Source organism: Scyliorhinus torazame, chromosome 8 (genome assembly GCF_047496885.1).
Source record: "Scyliorhinus torazame isolate Kashiwa2021f chromosome 8, sScyTor2.1, whole genome shotgun sequence".
NCBI lineage: Eukaryota > Metazoa > Chordata > Chondrichthyes > Carcharhiniformes > Scyliorhinidae > Scyliorhinus > Scyliorhinus torazame.
The window spans coordinates 271,387,487-271,407,922 of record NC_092714.1 but is presented as its reverse complement, the minus strand read 5'-3'; the positions used below and the strand labels follow the sequence as shown (position 1 = coordinate 271,407,922).

Here is a 20,436-nt window from a genome sequence, read left to right as displayed (position 1 = left end):
CATACAGTGCAGAAGGAGGCCATTCGGCCCATCGGGCCTGCACCGACCCACTTAAGCCCTCACTTAAACCCTATGCCTATAACCCAATAACCCCTCCTAACCTTTTTGGACACTAAGTGGAATTTAGCATGGCCAATCCACTTAACCTGCACATCTTTGGACTGTGGGAGGAAACCAGAGCACCCGGAAGAAACCCACGCAGACACGGGGAGAACGTGCAGACTCCGCACAGACAGCGACCCAGCGGGGAATCGAACCTGGGACCCTAGAGCTGTGAAGCCACAGTGCTATCCACTTGTGCTACCGTGCTGCCCGTCAAGAGTTCTCAATACCGGGGCCCTGCAAGGCTGCGTACTTAGCCCCCTACTATACTCCCTATACACAAATAGTCAGAGTCATAGCTAGTGGCCAGGGTATTAATTTCCAGGATTTGAAGGAACAGTGGTTTCTGTCTGATTCCGGATGGTCTGCGGTTTAGGTGGTGACGGTGATCTCAAGACAGCGCTGCTCTTGAAAAACAATAAGAGCATAAGAAATAGGATGGGGGTAGACCATTCAGCCTGCCCCATCATTCAATACCATCACCGGTAATCTTCGGAATCTACTCCCCTTGATTCCCTGACAAACCAAAATCTGTCTATCCCAGCCTTAAATACATTCAATGATGGAGAATCCACAGCCCTCCGGGGTAGGGAATTCTAAAGACTCGCAATCTGATGAGTGAAGAAATTTCTCCTCATCTCAGTCCTGAATGATTATCCCGAGACAGGATTGGATTGGATTTGTTTATTGTCACCTGTACCGAGGTGCAGTGAAAAGTATTGTTCTGCGTACAGTTCAGACAGATCGTTCCATACATGAAAAAAAACCAGATGGGAAACATAAGTACACAATGTACATACATAGACACAGGCATCGGGTGAAGCATACAGGAGTGTCGTACTACTCAGTGGAGAAGATGTGTGATGGGGTCAGATCAATCCATAAGAGGGTCATTTAGGAGTCTGGTGACAGTGGGGAAGAAGCTGTTTTTGAGTCTGTTCGTGCGTGTTCTCAGACTTCTGTATCTCCTGCCCGATGGAAGAAGTTGGAAGGGTGAGTAAGCCGGGTTGGAGGGGTTTTGATTATGCTGCCCGCTTTCCCAAGGCAGCGGGAGTTGTAGACAGAATCAATGGATGGGAGGCAGGTTTGTGTGATGGACTGGGCTGTGTTCACGACTCTCTGAAGTTTCTTATGGTCTTGGGCCGAGCAGTTGCCATACCAGGCTGTGATGCAGCCCGATAGGATGCTTTCTATGGTACATGTGTAAAAATTGGTAAGAGTCAATGTGGACATGCCAAATTTCCTTAGTTCTCTGAGGAAGTATAGGTTGTGCTTACTTAGTCGTAGCGTCAACATGGGTGGACCAGGACAGATTGTGACGTGCACCCCTAGGAATTTGAGCTGTCAACCATCTCCACCTCGGCCCCGTTGATGCAGACAGAGGTGTGTACAGTACTTTGCTCCCTGAAGTCAATGACCAGCTCTAGTTTTTCTGACGTTGAGGAAGAGATTATTGTCATTACACCACTCCACTAGGTTCTCTATCTCCCTCCTGTATTCTGACTAATTGTTATTCGAGATCCAACATCCTACAGTCGTGTCATCAGCAACCTTGTAGATGGTGTTGGAGCCAAATTTTGCCACATACTCGTGTGTGTATAGGGAGTAAAGTAGGGTGCTAAGTATGCAGCCTTGCGGGGCCCCGGTATTGAGGGCTATTGTGGAGGAGGTGTTGTTGTTTATCCGTACTGATTGTGGTCTATGAGTCAGAAAGCTGAGGATCCAGTTGCAGAGGGAGGAGCCAGGTCCTAGATTTTGGAGCTTTGATATGAGCACGGCTGGGATTATGGTGCTAAAGACGGAGCTGTAGTCTATGGCTAGGAGTTTGACGTAGGAGCTTTTATTGTCGAGATGCTCCAGAGATGAGTGTAGGGCCAGGGAGATGGCTTCTGCTGTGGACCGGTTGCGGCACTACGCAAATGGCAGTGGATCTAGGCATTCTGGGTGTATGGGATTGATGTGCCTCATGATCAACCTCTCGAAGCACTTCATTACGATTGCTGTCAGGGCCACTGGACGGTGGTCATTGAGGCACGTTGCCTGGTTCTTCTTTGGCACTGGTATGATGGTGGTCTTCTTGAAGCAGGTGGGGACCTCAGACTAGATTCTCCAGCCAGTGGAAACAACCTCTCTGTGCTTACACTGTCAATCATACAGGTTTGTTGGTGACAAAGGTTGTAGGGCGTGGAGGTGCTGTGGAGGAAATCATTTTTAAAAATAAATTTAGAATACCCAATTCATTTTTTCCAATTAAGGGGCAGTTTTAGTGTGGCCAATCCACCTACCCGGCACATCTTTTTGGGTTGCGTGGGCGAAACCCACGCAAACACAGAGAGAATGTGCAAACTCCACACGGACAGTGACCCAGAGCCGGGATTCGAACCTGGGACCTTGGCGCAGTGAGGCAGCAGTGCTAACCACTGCGCCACCGTGCTGCCCCTGTGGAGGAAGTCCGATGAGTTACTGCAGTGCACCCGCTAGCACAGGAGGAGGGCGGATATTGAGTTCAATTAAATCAGCTGCTTTCCACCATCCAGAGGCTCGGAGCTTAAATTCTGAGGTTGCTCACCAGTGAGGAATTAAGATCCATTGTTCAACTCAGCCTGTTGAGTTTGGAAGTGGTAGAGAACTACCCGTGATTGGTTATGTTGATGGCCAAATGGATCAGAGATATATAATGATTTTTCCCAATGTTTACTGTGCGCACCTCAGGCCAGCAAGTTGTTAAGGAAACGCCAAAGGAAATCAGGAAAGGTTTGGCCGCGTTGAATGTCTTGACGACAGACGCATTCTTAATGAATCCAACTTTAAGCATCCGTGCAGCCTGTCTCTAAGTTGGTTTGTTTGAGCTGATGCTGATGAAGGTTTTGATTTACCATATAAAGGATGGTTATTTGGGCCAATGTTCGCTGGGCAGCTCTTTGTTGGAGCTGCTCAATTGATCCCTCTCCTCTGCCCTTTCCTTGATTAATTTTCTCTTCAAGAATTTATCCAATTTGCTGCTGAAAGTTGCTGTTGAACCTGTTCCAACTGCCCTTGCAGATCATAACACAGCCTTGTTTTTATTTCCTATGGTTACTTCCTGTTCAAAGTGATCGTGGCTACTACTTTCACTTTCTTTTATGGAGTTTATAAACAGTGTTACGACACCCTGGTCAAGAGCATGACCAATTCCAGCCCCACTTGTACCGGAGTCACAACACGAGTGAATTAACCAATAATTCTTCTAAAAATTCCCAAAGTCTTTGGCCCTTAGCTGCCCAATATTTACAGTCACGGTTTGTAAATGTAAACACAATTACTGTTTATTCATAACAAGAACTATCATGAAATATGCAGTCAATACAGCTGGTTAACGACCAGCTAATACCTAATTCCCCCCCCCCCACTCCTCCTTTAACTGTCCCACCCTCCACCCACATACACAAGACAGACATGGGTTGGTGCAGATTCGATGGGCCGAATGCCTCCTTCTGCACTGTAAATTCTATGATTCTATGAAACACAAAGGGGTGTAAAGGGGTATAAATAAAAGGATGAAGGTCAAAAGATAAGAGTCTTTGCTTCAGATGGTGGTTCTTTAGCACACTTTCCTCACGCTGGTTGATCAAAGTCTCTGGTTTACAGCTGGTCTTCTTTGCTGAATTTATTCATTCAGGTTCCCCACAGGTTAGAAAACGCATTACTCACAGGCAGCAGGCTCTTTGTACAGACACTTTATTTCAAACCAGCTGGTGGTTTGACTTCAGGCCTCTGAAATCTCAAGACAACGGCACCCAGACTTGCTGGAGAGAGAGTCATCCCTCACAGTGGCCTTCTGAAGAGAATTAGTTAGAACGCTTTGGAGCGAGTTAGGTATAACCCTCCAGCAGGCTGCAGGAATCAAAACTGAAATGAAACTGGAACCTTAGGATTCTGAAAAACCTTCCAAGTGGAATAATATCCAATCACCACCTGTTACCAGGCAGATCACAGCTTTTTGGGCCAATTCAGCCAAATTAATCTCTGCCATTGGTGCCGGACAGCCCACTGCTCCAGTTTGAACCAGCACAGACTAACACAGTAGTTTCTCCTGCTGTTAAAATCCTCGGCTTAAATTAAAGGTAGAGAACACTGCGTCTTAAAGACACGTCCATAAATAATCATTGATCAAAAATGTAACGGCAAAGAAAGGGGAAATCAGGTTACAAGAGAAAAAAAATATCTGTTTTTGAGAGAATGGCGAGAGCATTGGTTTGCATGTTGCAAAGTTATCTAGAGCCAGGTGAGACGTTCTCCAGTGACAGATCCACCAGGTTCCATAAGTGAGCCAGGTTGACCATCAGTGAGCCCAAAGAGGCTCTGTATATAATTTATAAAGATCATTGTAGATGTCAGCCTTGGGTCAGCGGCAGTGAACATTCAGCGCTGGTCTGCAATGGTGTTTATGCTCCCAACCCCCACTTCATCGCCCCCGATCATATCCTACTTCCTTCTCCCTCATGTACTTGTCCACTTTCCCCTTAAGTACATTTATGTGATTTGCTTCAACCTCTCTATGTGGTAGCATGGAGCAGCATTTTCTTCTAAATTTTTTATTGGATTTAATAGTAACTGTCTATCTATGGCCTCCAGTTTTAGTCTCCCCCAAAAAGTGGAAATAATTCTCGATGTTTATCTTATTAAACCCCTTCATATTTTAAAGATCTCTATCAGGTCACCCCCTCAGCCTGCTGGGTCAAGTAGAAAACATGTGCAGGATGGAATATTCTGCTGGAGTTGCACCTTCTGGTCATTAACCTTACATGAGTTTTGAGAGCAGACAGAGAACTCCACAATTTGCCGAACATTGGCCATTTCCACTGTAGTGTGAAATGAGCAAAATATTATTATTTCACAATCAAGGACCCCTCCCACCCGGCTTACTCACTCTTCCAACTTCTTCCATCAGGCAGGAGATACAAAAGTCTGAGAACACACACAAAAACAGATTCAAAAACAGCTACTTCCCCGCTGTTACCAGACTCCTAAATGACCCGCTTATGGACTGATCTGATGTCATACTCCTGTATGCTTTACCCGATGCTGGTGTCTGGGTATTTACATTGTGTACCTTGTGTTGCCTTATGTATTTTCTTTTCTTTTCATGTACTAAATCATCTGTTTGAGCTGCACGCAGAAAAATACTTTTCATTGTACCTTGTACATGTGTCAATAAACAAATCCAATCCAATCCAACAGACTCCTAGCAAATTGGTGAAAATGCTAGGGCTGAAAACTATTATTTAGTTCAGATTATCTGCATTGTATGTTGAAAAGGAAGTTGGCTACAGTGTGGGTCGTACAGGCCAATCTGTCTCCTCAACGTGGACGCAAAGCTGTTAGCGAAGGTGTTGGCTACCAGAATTGAGGACTGTGGCCCGGGGGTGATTCATGAGATCCAGATGGGTTTTGTTAAGGGAAGGCAGCTGAATACCAATGTGCGGAGGCTCCTTAATGTAATCATGAGGCCTGCAGTGGAGGGGGAAGCGGAGATAGTGGCGGCGATGGACGCGGAGAAGGCCTTCGATAGGGTGGAGTGGGGGTACCTTTGGGAAGTGTTGAGGAGGTTTGGGTTCGGGGAGGGGTTCATTAGTTGGGTTAGGCTACTTTACGAAACCCCGGTGGCGAGTGTGGCCACGAATCGGAGGAGGTCGGAATACTTTCGGCTGTACCGGGGGATGAGGCAGGGGTGCCCTCTATCCCCCTTGCTATTTGCATTGGCAATTGAGCCTTTGGCTATGGCTCTAAGGGAGTCCAGGACCTGGAGGGGGCTGGTCCGTGGGGGGGTGGGGGGACACCGGGTTTTGTTGTATGCCGATGCCCTGTTACTGTATGTGGCGGACCCAATGGGGGGGATGCCGGACGTGATGCGGATCTTTAGGGGCTGTTTAGCACAGGGCTAAATCGCTGGCTTTGAAAGCAGACCAAGGCAGGCCAGCAGCATGGTTCAATTCCCGTAACAGCCTCCCCGAACAGGCGCCGGAATGTGGTGACTAAGGGCTTTTCACAGTAACTTCATTGAAGCCTACTTGTGACAATAAGCGATTTTCATTTCATTTTCATTTTTCATTTCTTCAGGGAGTTTGGGGACTTTTCCCGGTATAAGCTCAACGTGGGGAAGAGTGAGTTATTCGTGGTACACTCAGGGGACCCGGGAAGGGGAATAGACGAGCTTCCATTTAAGAGGGTGGAAAGGAGTTTTCGGTACTTGGGGATCCAGGTGGCCAGTAGCTGGGGGGCCCTACACAAGCTCAACTTGACGCGACTGGTAGAGCAGATGGAGGAGGAGTTTAAAAGGTGGGATATGCTGCCACTCTCCCTGGCGGGTAGGGTGCAGTCGGTGAAAATGATGGTGCTCCCAAAGTTCCTTTTTGTATTCCAGTGCCTCCCTATCCTGATCCCTAAGGCCTTTTTTAAGCGTGTCAGCAGGAGTATCAGGGGATTTGTGTGGGCGAAAAAGACCCCGAGGGTGAGAAGGGTATTTCTGGAGTGGAGTAGGGACAGAGGAGGGTTAGCGTTACTTAATCTGTGTGGGTAATATTGGGCTGCCAATGTGGCGATGATACGCAAGTGGGTAATGGAGGGGGAGGGGGTGGAGTGGAAGAGGCTGGAGATGGCGTCCTGTGTGGGCACGAGTCTGGGAGCGCTGGTGACAGCACTGCTGCCGCTCCCGCCGACTAGGTACACCACGAGTCCGGTGGTGGCAGCAACTTTGAAAATTTTGGGGCAGTGGAGACGCCACAGGGGTGAGGTAGAGGCTTCGGTTTGGTCCCCGATCTGGGAGAACCATTGGTTTGTTCCAGGGAGAATGGATGGAGGGTTCCTGAGCTGGCACAGGGCAGGAATTAGAAGGATGGGGGACCTGTTTTTAGATGGGACGTTTGCGAGCCTTGGGGAGCTGGAGGAAAAATTTGGGCTTCCCCCCCGGAAATGCCTTCAGGTACATGCAGGTAAGGGCGTTTGTATGACGGCAGGTGAGGGAGTTCCCGCTGCTTCCAGCACGCAGGATCCAGGATAGGGTGCTCTCGGAGGTGTGGGTTGGAGAGGGCAGGGTCTCGGCGATCTACCAGGAGATGCAGGAGGAGGAGGAGACCTCGGTGGAGGAGCTAAAGGGTAAATGGGAGGAGGAGCTTGGGGAGGAGATAGATGAGGGTGCGTGGGCGGACGCCCTGGGTAGGGTTAATTCTTCCTCCTCTTGCACCAGGCTTAGCCTGATACAATTTAAGGTTCTTCACAGAGCGCATATGACAGGGGCGAGGCTGAGCAGGTTCTTTGGGGTGGAAGACAGGCGTGTGAGGTGCTCGGGGAGCCCAGCAAATCACGTCCATATGTTCTGGGCGTGCCTGGCGCTGGATGGGTTCTGGAGGGGTGTTGCGAGGGCGGTGACTAAGGTGGTGAACACCTGGGTTAAGCCGAGCTGGGGGGTTAGCACTATTTAGGGTATCGGATGAGCCGGGAGTGCAGGAGGCGAAAGAGGCCGGTATTCTGGCCTTTGCGTCCCTGGTAGCCCGGCGGAGGATTCAGCTACAGTGGAAAGATGCGAGGCCCCCGAGCGTGGAAGCCTGGATCAGCGACGTGGCAGGATTCATTAAATTGGAGAGGGTAAAGTTTGCCTTGAGAGGGTCTGTGCAAGGGCTCTTCAGGCGGTGGCAACCGTTCCTAGACTTTCTAGCGGAGCGTTAGGAGGTGGTCAGCAGCAGCAGCAACCCGGGGGGGGCGGGTGTACTTTGTGTTTTCTACTGTGTTTATTATTGCTTAACTGGGGGTTTGTATATTGGGGGAATTCGTGATGTAGTTGTAAGATGTTTATTTATGTGTTCTTTGTTTTTCTTTTTTCTGGAAGGGGGGGGGGGGGGGGTTTGTTGAAAATATGTAAAAATCTGAATGAAAATATTTCTTAAAAAAAAGAAAAGGAAGTTGGCAGAGATTGAATAAACGTAAATTACTGAAGACTAATTGACAGAAGGTTTTGTAGGTTAATATGAAAATTAAGAGCATATTACTGAAAGCTGCTGACATTGTCTCCAGCATTTCCATGCTGTGTTGGATAATGCTGTACTCACTTTCCCTTTGCTCAACTCAAGGTGATCCTGGTGTTAAAGGAGACAAAGGCATTGTTGGCAAAACAATTGATGGTTTAGTCGGACCTCAAGGGCCTCAAGGTATGATCCTAAATACTAGGGATACTAATTTTACAAACTTCTAATCTCACTGAGGCACTTTGCCCTCCTTGAAACACAGGTTTGGAGTTTTACATCTGGAGCCTCTGTGTTTTGTGTTCATTTACTGTTTGAAATTTTGCATCAAAGAATGTTACACATTAATCGTTCTGCTCCAGAGTAATTTTTAAAATGTGTCCCTGTGATATGAAATGTGCAATTTATTATATTTTAAGTTTAGATAAATGTTACTGCCCTTGTATTGTCCCCCAGCCCTACAAACCTCAAATATCTCTGTGATCCTCCCAAACTGGCCTCTTATCCCAATTTCCTTCTCTGCACCATTGGCTGTTTGTGCCTTCAGCTGTGTGGGTCCTAAGCTCTTATCTGTAATAATGATCCTTTAACATTTGTCAAACATTAATGTCCCACTGTCAACAAACTCATTTAGCAGCTGCCTGGAAAGCTCTAAGGGGATCAGATTAAATAATTTCTCATAAGGCAACATCAAAGTATCCAAACTGCGGCACTACTTAATAGTGCGGACAGAGAAACACAGAATATATTTGCGAATCTTAGACGAAAAGCTGATTTTGAGCTTCTTTGCAAGATGGAGCCATTTGCATCAGTCTTTTCTGTAGACAGAGTTGGTTCTCAGTTACATTTGGGTGAGAATTAGCTGGTTATTTTTGGAGTGGGGAAAAGAGAGGCAAGACTGAAAGCTGTTTAGGTCTATGGACTGTATCAGTGGGAACAGATCCAATCACCACCTGTTTCTGGGCAGAGTACTGCCTTTTAGGCCAATTCATTGGCCACCAGCCAAAGCAGTCAAACCGAGTCATCACTGATCGCTCCTGCTACTGAAATCCTCTGCTTGCACTCAAGGCCACGGCTTTCTTCTGCTTGAACTAAAATAGCAGGCTGCCTTAAGGACACATGACCATAAATCATCCATGGATCAAAAATGTAATGACAAAAATTAAGAAGGGAAATAAGGGAATAAACAGAAACAACCAGGAAGGACCCTTACATACTTACCCCTCACCCCTGCCGCAAAAATAAAGAACTTTCATTATGAGGTATGCAAGACATAAATCACAAACCTATCTATATTCTGAATATCATAACCAATGCATTCACTATCTCCGCTGCCAGCTCCCTTAATACCCTCGGGTACAGGCCATCTGGTCCCGGAGACTTTTCTGCCCTTAATCCCATCGGTTTATTCAATACTGTCTCTCTAGTGATGGCTATTGCACCACGTTCCTCTGCATTATCTATAGTTTTTGGAAATTTTAAATTATCTTCTACTGTGAAGACAGAGACAAAATATTAGTTCAATGCCTCTCCCATCTCTGTGTTCCCCATTATTACCTCACCAGTATCATCCTCTAAACAGTCAATATTTACTTTAGCAATTCTCTTCCTCTTTGTACACTTATAGAAGTTTTGATATCAGTGTTTATGTTTTCTGCTAGTTTCCTTTCCTAGTTCTTCTTAGCTCTGTTGATTGTATTTTTAGTAGCCTTTTGCTGAACCTTAAAGTTCTCCCAATCCTCCATCTTACCACTAGCTTTTTCAGTATGGTATGTCCTAACTTTTTGCCTTTATGCCTTCCTTGATTAGCCATGAAACCCTTTTCTCCCTTTTACAATTCTGCTTCCTCTCAGGAATTTACTTTGATTGAGTGGTATTTATTATCTCCCTGAACACCCACCATTGTTCCTCAACTGTCTTACCCTTAATTATCTGTCCCCAGTCTAATTGGGCCAACTCTTTCCTCAGGTCTGTATAATTACCTCTGCCCAATGCCAAAAATCTAGTATGGCACTCTGTCTTCTCTCGCTTTAAAAAAAAAAATTTAGAGTACCCAATTCATTTTTTTTCCCCAATTAAGGGACAATTTAGCATGTTCAATCCACCTACTTTGCACATATTTGGGTTGTGGGGGCGAAACCCACGCAAACACGGGGAGAATGTGCAAACTCCACACGGACAGTGACCCAGAGCCGGGATCGAACCTGGGACCTCGGCACCGTGAGACTGCAGTGCTACCACTGCGCCACCGTGCTGCCCCTTGTCTTCTCTCGCTTAATCTGAATTTGAAATTCTAGCATGCTGTGATCACTCCTTCCAAGAGGATCCTTAACAACAAGACTATTTATCAAACCTTCTTCGTAACATAATACTAAATCTAAAATCGCCTGCTCCCTGGTTAGCTCCATAGCAAAAAATCCCTCATACACTCTATGAAATCTCCCTCAAGGCTACCCTTGTCAATTTGACTAATCCAGTCAATATGCATATTAAAATCACCCATGATTATCGTTGTGACCTTTTCACAAGCCCTCATTTCTTCTTGGTTTATACTGTGCTCCACTTTGGAAGTATAGGTCTGGGGCCTGTAAATTACTCCTACAAAGGGTTTTTTCTCTTGTTTTTTATTTCTACCCAGATCGATTCAACATTTTGGGCCTTAGTGCCAATATCATTTCTTAATACAGCCTTGATGGAATCTTTAACCAATAAAGCAACTCCACCTCCTGTTCCATCCTTTTGGAATACTGAGTATCCTTGGATACCCACTTCCGGTCCTCCTGCAACCATATTTCAGTAATCCCCACCAAATCATACCCATTTGTCTCTATTTGTGCCGTCAGCTCATTGACCTTATTCCGAATACTCCGTGCATTTAGGGACAAGGTTTTTAAATATGCCCTCCTGATTTGTCTGTCCCTTGTAGGATTTACTTATGCACTATGCTTTTCAGACGTACTGACCTCCTTTATTAATCTCTGATAACACTCAGCCTCATCCCCAACTTTCACTCTCACAGCCTCCTTACACTCCTCTCTGTAGCCTGTTCATTCTATTAACCTCTACCTTCTCTTCACATGCCAACCTGCTGCTTTGGTGCCTAATAACCATTACACTTCTGGTAGCTTTACCCTTCCCTTCCCCCCCATTTGCTAGATTAAAGTCCTTGTTCTGCTGATAAAAATCCAATTTTTCCACTTAGTGTCATTTTCATAAATCCATGCTGCACATATTACATAATTATTCCATTTTATACATACCAAAATTTACTCTAGTTCTAGTCTAACTAAGGTACCAGGTGAACATCTTTTTTGCTTTCATATTCTACATCCCTAATTACAAAGCCAGGAACTTTGCTTGTCTTTTTCTCACGGTTTTGCAGGATATTGTCAGATTATTTGGCAAGGATCCACTCTCAAATAAGTCATAATTTGCTCCAGCTAAATCTTGAAAAGACTGAAGACATTGGGTAAATTTTATGGGGGGGGATGGGATGGATTATCTACCCCCCCCCCCCCCCCCCCCCCCGGCATCAGACCGAAAAGTCCATCAGCACCTAGATGACAAAGGCTGGCTGCCCTGAAGTGTTAATACTCTGGGAGTGGCCTCAATTACTTGATAGTAAGAGTTCTGCCCCTCAGGGACAGGAAGCATCACCCAAGAGAACCACTGACTGATTAGCTGGCAGCTCTGTAGTATCAGTAGTGCCAGGCCACCATGTTGGCCACCCCTGGGACTACAAGGAGTCCCGAGAGGAAATTAAGGTGTCGCCCAGGGCAGCATGGTGGCGCAGTGGGTTAGCCCTGTTGCCTCACGGCGCCGAGGTGCCAGGTTCGATCCTGGCTCTGGGTCACTATGCGTGTGGAGTTTGCACATTTTCCCCGTGTTTGTGTGGGTTTTGCCCCCACAACCCTAAGATGTGCAGGCTAGGTGGATTGGCCTGGCTAAATTGCCCCTTAATTGGAAAAAATGAATTGGGTACTCTAAATTTATATTTAAAAAATATTTTAAAATTAAGGTGTCGCCTGGAATTCAGGCAAGTCTGAGGATTTGGGGCAAGCACATTTGTGGACACTAGCAAGGGTGGGGGAGTGAGTGGTCATTTTAGAAAGGCCACAGGAGGCACAAAGAGGGGATAACATCTTGTGCCCTCAATGGGCAAGGGAACACCCCCTCACCCACAAAAGGAAGTATCCCCCATCCCACCTGCTATTAGCCTGAGCTGTCAAAGTTGACTGGCTGGCCATCTTCCCCGGCCCAACGTAATATAATTTTGATATGTGCCAAAATTAGGATTTACCAAAGGGCCAGAATGTGTATCAATAGCAAAGGAAATTTGACTCCCTTAAGTGGTTAATTGGCCGCTTAGGGCCTTAACATGATTAACCGGTGGCAGCATGGGGAGAAGGCAAGACTCTTTCATGCCTTTTCTGCACCCCCATAATATGATGTCAGGTTGAGGGAGTTCGGAAAGGCAGTGAGTTAGCCACCCACTTTATTTAGGTGCTCCCCTGCCTTCGATTATGCCTGTGGAGGTGTAAAATTCACCCCATTGTCTTTGGCACCTGTCACAAACTCCATTTCCTTGGTACTGATTCCAATCCCCCTCCCTGGCCATTATTCCGGCCTGAACCACACTGCGTTTCCAGTTACCAATAATCTCTTCACTGATAGCCTGCTCGCTTTCACCTCACATAGCCTGCTTCAACCTATCTGCTGACTTATATCATGATCATCTCCAGATATGGTTATTCCAATGCTTTCCTGGCCTCCTTCAAATCCCCATAAACTTCAGTGTAAACTAGGGAGGTGGTGGCATAATGGTATTGTCAATGGACTAGTAATCCAGAGACCCAGGTGAGATTTGAGGACCTGGTTCAAATCCCACTATGGCAAATGGTGAAATTTTATCTCAATAAAAATCTGGGGCGTCATTCTCCGACCTCCCAGCGGGTCGGAGAATGGCCGTTGGCCGCCATGAATCCCACCCCCGCCGGTTGCCGAAGTCTCCGGTACCGGATATTCGGTGGGGGCGGGAATCGGGCCGCGCCGGCTGGCGGGCCCCCCTGCTCGATTCTCCGTCGGATGGGCCAAAGTCCCGCCGGCGTAGAGTACCTATTTACCGCCGGGACAAGGCGGTGCGGGCAGGCTCCGGGGTCCTGGGGGGGGGGGGGGGTGCGGGGCGATCTGACCCCAGGGGTGCCCCCACGGTGGCCTGGCCCGCGATCGGGGCCCACTGATCCGCGGGCGGGCCTGTGCCATGGGGGCACTCTTTCCCTTCCGCCTCCGCAACTGTCTCCACCATGGCGGAGGCGGAAGAGACTCTCCCCACTGCGCATGAAACTGTCAGTGGCCGCTGACGCTCCCGCGCATGCGCCGCCCTGACATGTCATTTCTGCGCCAGCTGGCGGGGCAACAAAGGCCGTTTCCACCAGCTGGCGGGGCGGAAATCCCTCCGGCGTCGGCCTAGCCCCTCAATGTTGGGGCTCGGCCCCCAAAGATGCGGAGCATTCCGCACCTTTGGGGCGGCGCGATGCCCATCTGATTGGCGCCGTTTTGGGCGCCAGTCGGCGGACATCGCGCCGTTTCGGGAGAATTTCGCCCCTGAATTGAAAGTCTAATAATGACCATGAAATCATTGTTGATATCTTTAGGAAAGGAAATCTGCCATCCTTACCTGGTCTGGCCTACATGTGATTCCAAACGTTGACTCTCAAATATCCTCTGAAATGGAGGGAAGTGAGGGGCTCGCACTAAGGACCGGGGTTTGATCCCAGCCCCGGGTCACTGTCCGTGTGGAGTTTGCACATTCTCCCCGTGTCTGTGTGGGCCTCACCCCCACAATGCAAAGATGTGTAGCGTTGGTGGATTGGCCATGCTAAATTGCCCTTAATTGGGAAAAACAATAATTGGGTACTTTAAATTTTATTTTTTAAAGAAATGGAGGGAAAATAGGGATGGGCAATAAGCCAGTAATGGCCACATTGCATTAATGATTTTTTTTCTTTAAACACTGCTGCCTCTAATCCCACTCAAAGTCCTGCTCACTTTTCACTTCCACACCCTGACTGGCTTACATTTGATCCCTGTCACCAAAACACCTCAAATTTAAAATTTGCATCCTTGGCTTTATACCCTTTTAGTGGCCTTGCCTCTTTACTGTTTTCTAGTCTTATTAACCATCCCTCCTCAACATAACATTGTTCCTTTGACTCTTGCATCAATGATGGCCATGCCTACAAATATCTAAATCTCACATTCTGGATACCGTCCACAAATCCCTTCTCCCTAACGCATTACCCACCGTTTAAGATTGTCCTCCTTCATGAAGCCGTTTGTCACCTGTGCTAAAATTGTCTTTGTCTCAGATGTCCCATTTTTGGTTGATTTTGACTTTGTGAAGTGCCTTGGGGTATTTCCTAAATGTATGCTGTTATTACCTATTTGCGTCACTATCTTCTTAGCTTGTAAATCTGAATACAATAGTCCCTCTATTCTATTGTCTGGCACAAGGTTTTAATTGCCAGTCTCTTTCTCTGTCACTTTCCGTATGTCTCCTGTCTGTAGGGCCTCCAGGAGCCATGGGACTTGGTAAGAATGGACGAGATGGAGCACAAGGAGACCCAGGCCCTCCAGGAGAGCTAGGACGAGCTGGAAGAAATGGCGCTATGGGCACACCAGGAATCTGCGACACCTCTGCGTGCCAGGGAGCTGTTGCAGCAGTAAAGTCAGGGAGTCCCAAAAAGTCGTGAAGGGTGTGATCACAGAAACAAATAAGAAAATAACTTGAAGCACAGCCCAGTTCCTCCCGAGATTGAGTGAATAAAAAGAGACAACAAAAACAAGGACAGCTGATTAATGTTTTGGATCCTGGTACCAAAGTATCTTAAATATATGTTCAAGTGAATGTGCTAAAAACAGACACTATGCTTTTAATCTTGTTTCTTCATCATTTTTCAATTCTGTTGAGATGTATAAAGATTATCTGCACTTAGTCTTGTCTGATTAGAATGTTCCATTTTTTAAAAACACATTTCTTTAGTTTTTCTACTCCATTCCTTCTCATTGCCTCTTAAGCAATACTATCAATTATTAATACTTACCTCAATAAGAAGCACCCTATTGTAATTATTGATTTTACAGTATCTGAACTGTGAGGGGCAACACTGTACATATGATATAAATTTAAGTCATAATGTTTTGTATAGTACCCTAAATTCAGAAACATCAACAACTCACAATTTCAGACCAATGGTTACAAGCAAAGGAAAATAACACTATGTGGTGTATTTTTCCCCCCTCTGAATGTGTTTCTCCTAATTTAACACGTTTTGTGTGGAAATTGCAAGTTTTTGTGAATTCTCAGTAACAATTTGTGGCTTGTTGTTACCATGTTCCGTCCCATTTTGTAACATTTTCCATAAATTAATAAATCCCTGTCAAACTCCTGCATCCACTACAAACTGTAACCAGTCAGTATCCTTGACTTAAAAGTATTTATTTGTGGGTGCCTGTTGTCTGTAAAATAAAGCTGTTGCCACCATCTGTTGTAAGATAATGAATAAAGCCACTTTTCAGAAAAAAAGGAACCCTTAACTCAGTCCTGGCAATTGCCAATCTGAATTTAAATTCCAGCCCAGACAAGAAGCCAGTGCTCTGTAAACACAAGCATCAGCGGTGTCGTATGCGAAGGGCAAGATGAATGTTTTTTAAAATGTAGCGAGTTATGATCTGGAATGTGTAGTACTGTGGGGCAAAAGGCAGGGGAACGGGATTAATTAGATAACTTTTTCAAAGAGCCAGTACAGGCAGTGGGCCAAATGGCCTTCTTCCGTGCTGTGATTTTAAAACTGGAAAAAGCCATATAAACATTTTCCATTTCTGTGAAGGAATACTAGCACGAAACATAGTTGGTGTCTGGAGACTGGCTAAGAAAAAAGCCACCGACATCGAGTATTGTTTCGTACAGCTACTGCATGTCTTATTGTTGGCTCCTGCATACACTTTCAGAAAGGTGGATTTTTTGCATATACATCCACGAGACTGATCTTTGACAGCAAGGTGGCAGGTAGTGGGGAAACCTATCTCCCCCCAAAAACTCCGTCACTGTGACGTCTAAACCAGGCTTGAGTTTTCAATGTACTCTCTGTGGGTGCCATCAAACAGATTACTTGGTTGGCTAAACTGGTACAACGCTTCCTGAATTAGAGGGTTATAGCTTCAAGATTCACTTTTGGTCTTGATTTTAGCTCTGGGCAGAAAAGTGAATTGGAAACTAATACAAATGCAAAATGCTGCAAATGCTGGGAACATGAAATAAAAACATAAAATGCTAGGAATACACAGCAGGTGTGGTATTTGTGGAATTAACGTTTCAGGTCTAGGACCTTTCACTGGAAACCAACCAACTACTGCAGATATCAAACCTGGGCTATTTTAATTCTCAGTCCTCAACAACATACCGCTGGTCCACTCTCTGCTGAGAATTGGGGGGATTGGGGGGCGGAATTCCAGGACAGAGGAGGTCTAAATGTGGGAATTAGAGAAGCCACCCTGCCCCATCTGAAAACTTACTTCCCAGAGTCACCTCACATCCCATCCATGATTTTGATCGGATTTAGACTGGCTGAAAAGTTGCAGTGACTTTCCCACTCAGACCAGAGTTAAAATTGTAATTGGGGCCCCGATCACATGAGCAGGTGATAAACTATCATCACCAGATCTGGGTATTTAAAGACCCTGCTGGATTTGGGCATCTGGCATATCTGTCCATTCAGAAGCCTAACTAAAAGTTATGCTCAGAGATCCAAGTAGCTTGAGAGCAGGTGTGGGCGATTTCAGCTGCCCACTCACCTACTTGTTGCCACATAGGTATGTTTAAATTCACCCCCATAAGACTTCAATGCCAGTCTGCCACAAAGTAGACAACTGAGGCAGAAATTACAATGAAGATGATAGGGTACTGGTTATATTAGCACATCATCCGCCTTAAAACATTAATTCCTTTCACCGACACATGGTGGCAGCAATGTGCATACATGGTGCACTACAGGAATTCACCAAGTCTCCTTCGACAGTACCGTCCAAACTTGCGACCTCTACCACCTAGGACAAGGGCAGCAGATGCATGGGAACACCATTGCCAGCATTTTCTGCTCCAAGCCACGCACCTTCCTGACTTGCAACTAAATCGTCATTCCTTCACTATCGCTGGATCAAAATCCCGGAACTCCCTTCCAAACTGCACTGTGGGTGTACCTACACCACATGGACTGCAGCTGCGCCAGAAGGCAGCTCACCGCCACCTTCTCAAGGACCACCACCGTCTCAAGGGCAAAACCTAGCCAGCGACTCCCACATCCCATAAAATAATAAATCAAATATATGTAATTCAGAGAATGAAAATTCAAATCACATCAAGTCTGTTTTGAGTATTTGAATTATTTTTTAAATCTAGTAACCGTAAATGTGACTTTGAAGTTGTCAAATTATCATCAGATCCAAGTGGTTCACGTTAAGGAAGGAAACCTGGCATTACTAGGTCTGGGCCTATGTATATGGCCCTCGTTTCTCACTAACATAGATGACTTTTAACTATCCTCTGAAGTGGATTGCACAATTGTATCAGCACCTTTCACAGGCAACCAGAGGTGGGCATTAAATGCCTGCCTAAATAGTGTACACTTTCCAAGAACTAATTACAAAAATGGTACTACATACAAATCAGATTACAATAGTACAGTAGATCTAAACCAGATTAGAATAGGGATTATGCTGCATATACAAGCAAACTGCAGTGAAGTGCATAGGAGACAGGAAAAACATTCGTACAAATACAATCTAATTTATATATCAACATTGTTTTTGTCATTGAAAAATACAAATGACGGCAGCATGGTGGCAGTGGTTAGCATTGCTGCTTACGGCGCTGAGGACCCGGGTTCGAATCCCGGCCCTGGGTCACTGTGTGGAGTTTGCACATTCTCCCCTGGGGTTTGCCCCCACAACCCAAAAGATGTGCAGGAAATGAAATGAAATGAAAATCGCTTATTGTCACAAGTAGACTTCAAATGAAGTTACTGTGAAAAGCCCCTAGTCGTCACATTCCGGCGCCAGTTCGGGGAGGCTGGTATGGGAATTGAACCGTGCTGCTGGCCTGCTTTCAAAGCCAGCGATTTAGCCCTATGCTAAACCAGCCCCACGATAGGTGGATTGGCCACGCTAAATTGCCCCTTAATTGGACAAAAAATAAATAAAAATAAAATAATTGGCTACTCTAAATTTATATTTTAAAAAAAGAAAAATACAAATGTTCTAATCGTTTGTGATGAAAATAATTTAGGAAAGTAAGAATTTCGTATTTTTAAAAATCTAATATTTCAACAAAACAAGTTTGAATTAGGAATAGACTACACCAACCAAGCTATAGCTACAGGAGACAGCAAAATTAAGTTTATTCCAGGAGACAAACTCCGCAATAGTATTCTGTTATGTACACAGATTAGCACAGTTCTGCTTTGTGCTTGAGCTGAGTTAAGTATTATGTGTAAAATGAGTTACTATTGCTTTATGCCCAGGGGAAACTGGACAGACTGATTTGAGTACTTTTTATTCCGCCCTCACATCTAAGTTGTCTAATTGAGTCACGCCATGGTGCAATCCCTTTCCAGGTGGGCAGAAAGGTCTTGGCTATCCACATCTAGTCAGTATGCTGTCTGTAATAGATCATCATGGTCAACCTAAATTGGAATACCTCACCTCATTACATCAGATGGTTGGCTGAGGAGCAACTGCCTTTATTTGTTGGAGGAAGAGGATACAGGAAAATCTACATAATTATCTGTTGGCTAATTGCTTTCAGGATTATCATAGAATCATAGAACATTGAAGGTGGCCATTCTGTTCATCAGGCCTTTGCTTGTTCTTTGAAAGAGCTACTCAATTTGTCCCAATCCTCTTCTCTTTGTCATAGTGCTGCACCATCACCTTCAGGTATTTAAGATCTTCAAGATTTCCTTCCCTAAAAGGCAATAGTTACGTTTTTATGACAATCCAGTCGTTTGAGGTAATCGTTACTGATAATAAGTCTATTCCAGATTTAATTAACCAAATTTAAATTTCTCAATTGCCGTGATTGGATCTGAGCTCAGGCCTATTATGTTGTTAGTTGAGGCCCCTAGATTTAGTCCACAAACACGATGGCCGGAACTTTCCGACCGTTCACGCTGGCAGGATCTTCTGGTCCTGCTGACGATGCATCCCTGCCACAGGTTTCACGGCAGCGAAGGGTGCATTCAACAGGAACTCCATTAACAATGGCAGGACCAGAAGATCCTACTGCCGGCAATGGCAGGCTGCCTCCCGCTGCCACGAAACACAGTGGGTTGCACAGTAAATCCCATCCTATGTTACCGGACCTGACATTAGTACCGACCAGGCTTTCTTTCTTTCATATGGATTGAATGGTGTACATTCTCAGCTGAAGTATGGCTTTGACAGAATCAAATTTAACACAATGTATAAAACATGTCTTTCTGATCTATTTTTCTGGACTAGTTCTAAAGTCTCCACCCAGTAAAATCTGTATTTGTGAAAGTTTGTTATTTACAGAGGTTAACAGGCTCATTTCCTGCTCATTAAGGTGCGAACTGTGGCCTGCTGTGATTGATTCAAAACTATCTGCTATAGCTGAAGAAGAGTAGGCAACATAGAATGCTGAAAAAATATAACATTTTACACAAGTACCCTAATTAAAGTTTGTATAGACCGTGGGATAACATCATTTTACATAATTATTACACAGAGAATGTCTGATGTATTTTGAGATCACTTTAGAATGTAGCAACATACATTTCAGGGAGGAAGTAAATACAATACATTTAATGCAGCTTTTTACAAGTTACACCCTTTCTATGAAGATTAAAACTAATAATGATTGTTATTTTTCACCTATCCGATAATTATAGTGTGTCTTAAATCTACTTTAATAATACAATAAGAATTAGAACAATTTATTTTTTGACACCAATAAACATTGCTCAACAAGTGTGTGAAATCTTTAAAACCTTGTTTCACATTTGCCTATATTACATTAGTTAAATGACAAACTCAATAAATAACAAAAGATTTGATGAATACCTTTATTCGCTCAAAAAGATAAAATACAATAATTTGATTTAAAACTTAATGTAAATGATAGAGCTTCTGTATATCTGAATTTAATATACTGTGAAACATCCCATTAATACATTTGCTTTGTTATTTACACACTATTTAAGTTGACAGAAAACCCTTCAAGGGTTTACTGTTTATATTTATTTTGAACATATTAACTAAA

The 20,436-nt window shown here is 45.0% G+C and overlaps 1 protein-coding gene across 1 annotated transcript in view; it reads left to right on the top strand.

The window, feature by feature from the left end:
* Window positions 1-15,642, top strand: part of col9a3 (collagen, type IX, alpha 3) — a 186,695-nt gene extending 171,053 nt beyond the window's left edge. Inside the window, exons 31-32 of the mRNA XM_072515326.1 lie at window positions 8,208-8,285; window positions 14,667-15,642. Coding sequence (XP_072371427.1) covers window positions 8,208-8,285; window positions 14,667-14,851 — 263 coding nt within the window. The 3' untranslated portion in view covers window positions 14,852-15,642. The remainder of the gene's footprint in view (window positions 1-8,207; window positions 8,286-14,666) is intronic.
* The last annotated feature ends 4,794 nt before the right edge of the window (window positions 15,643-20,436 follow it).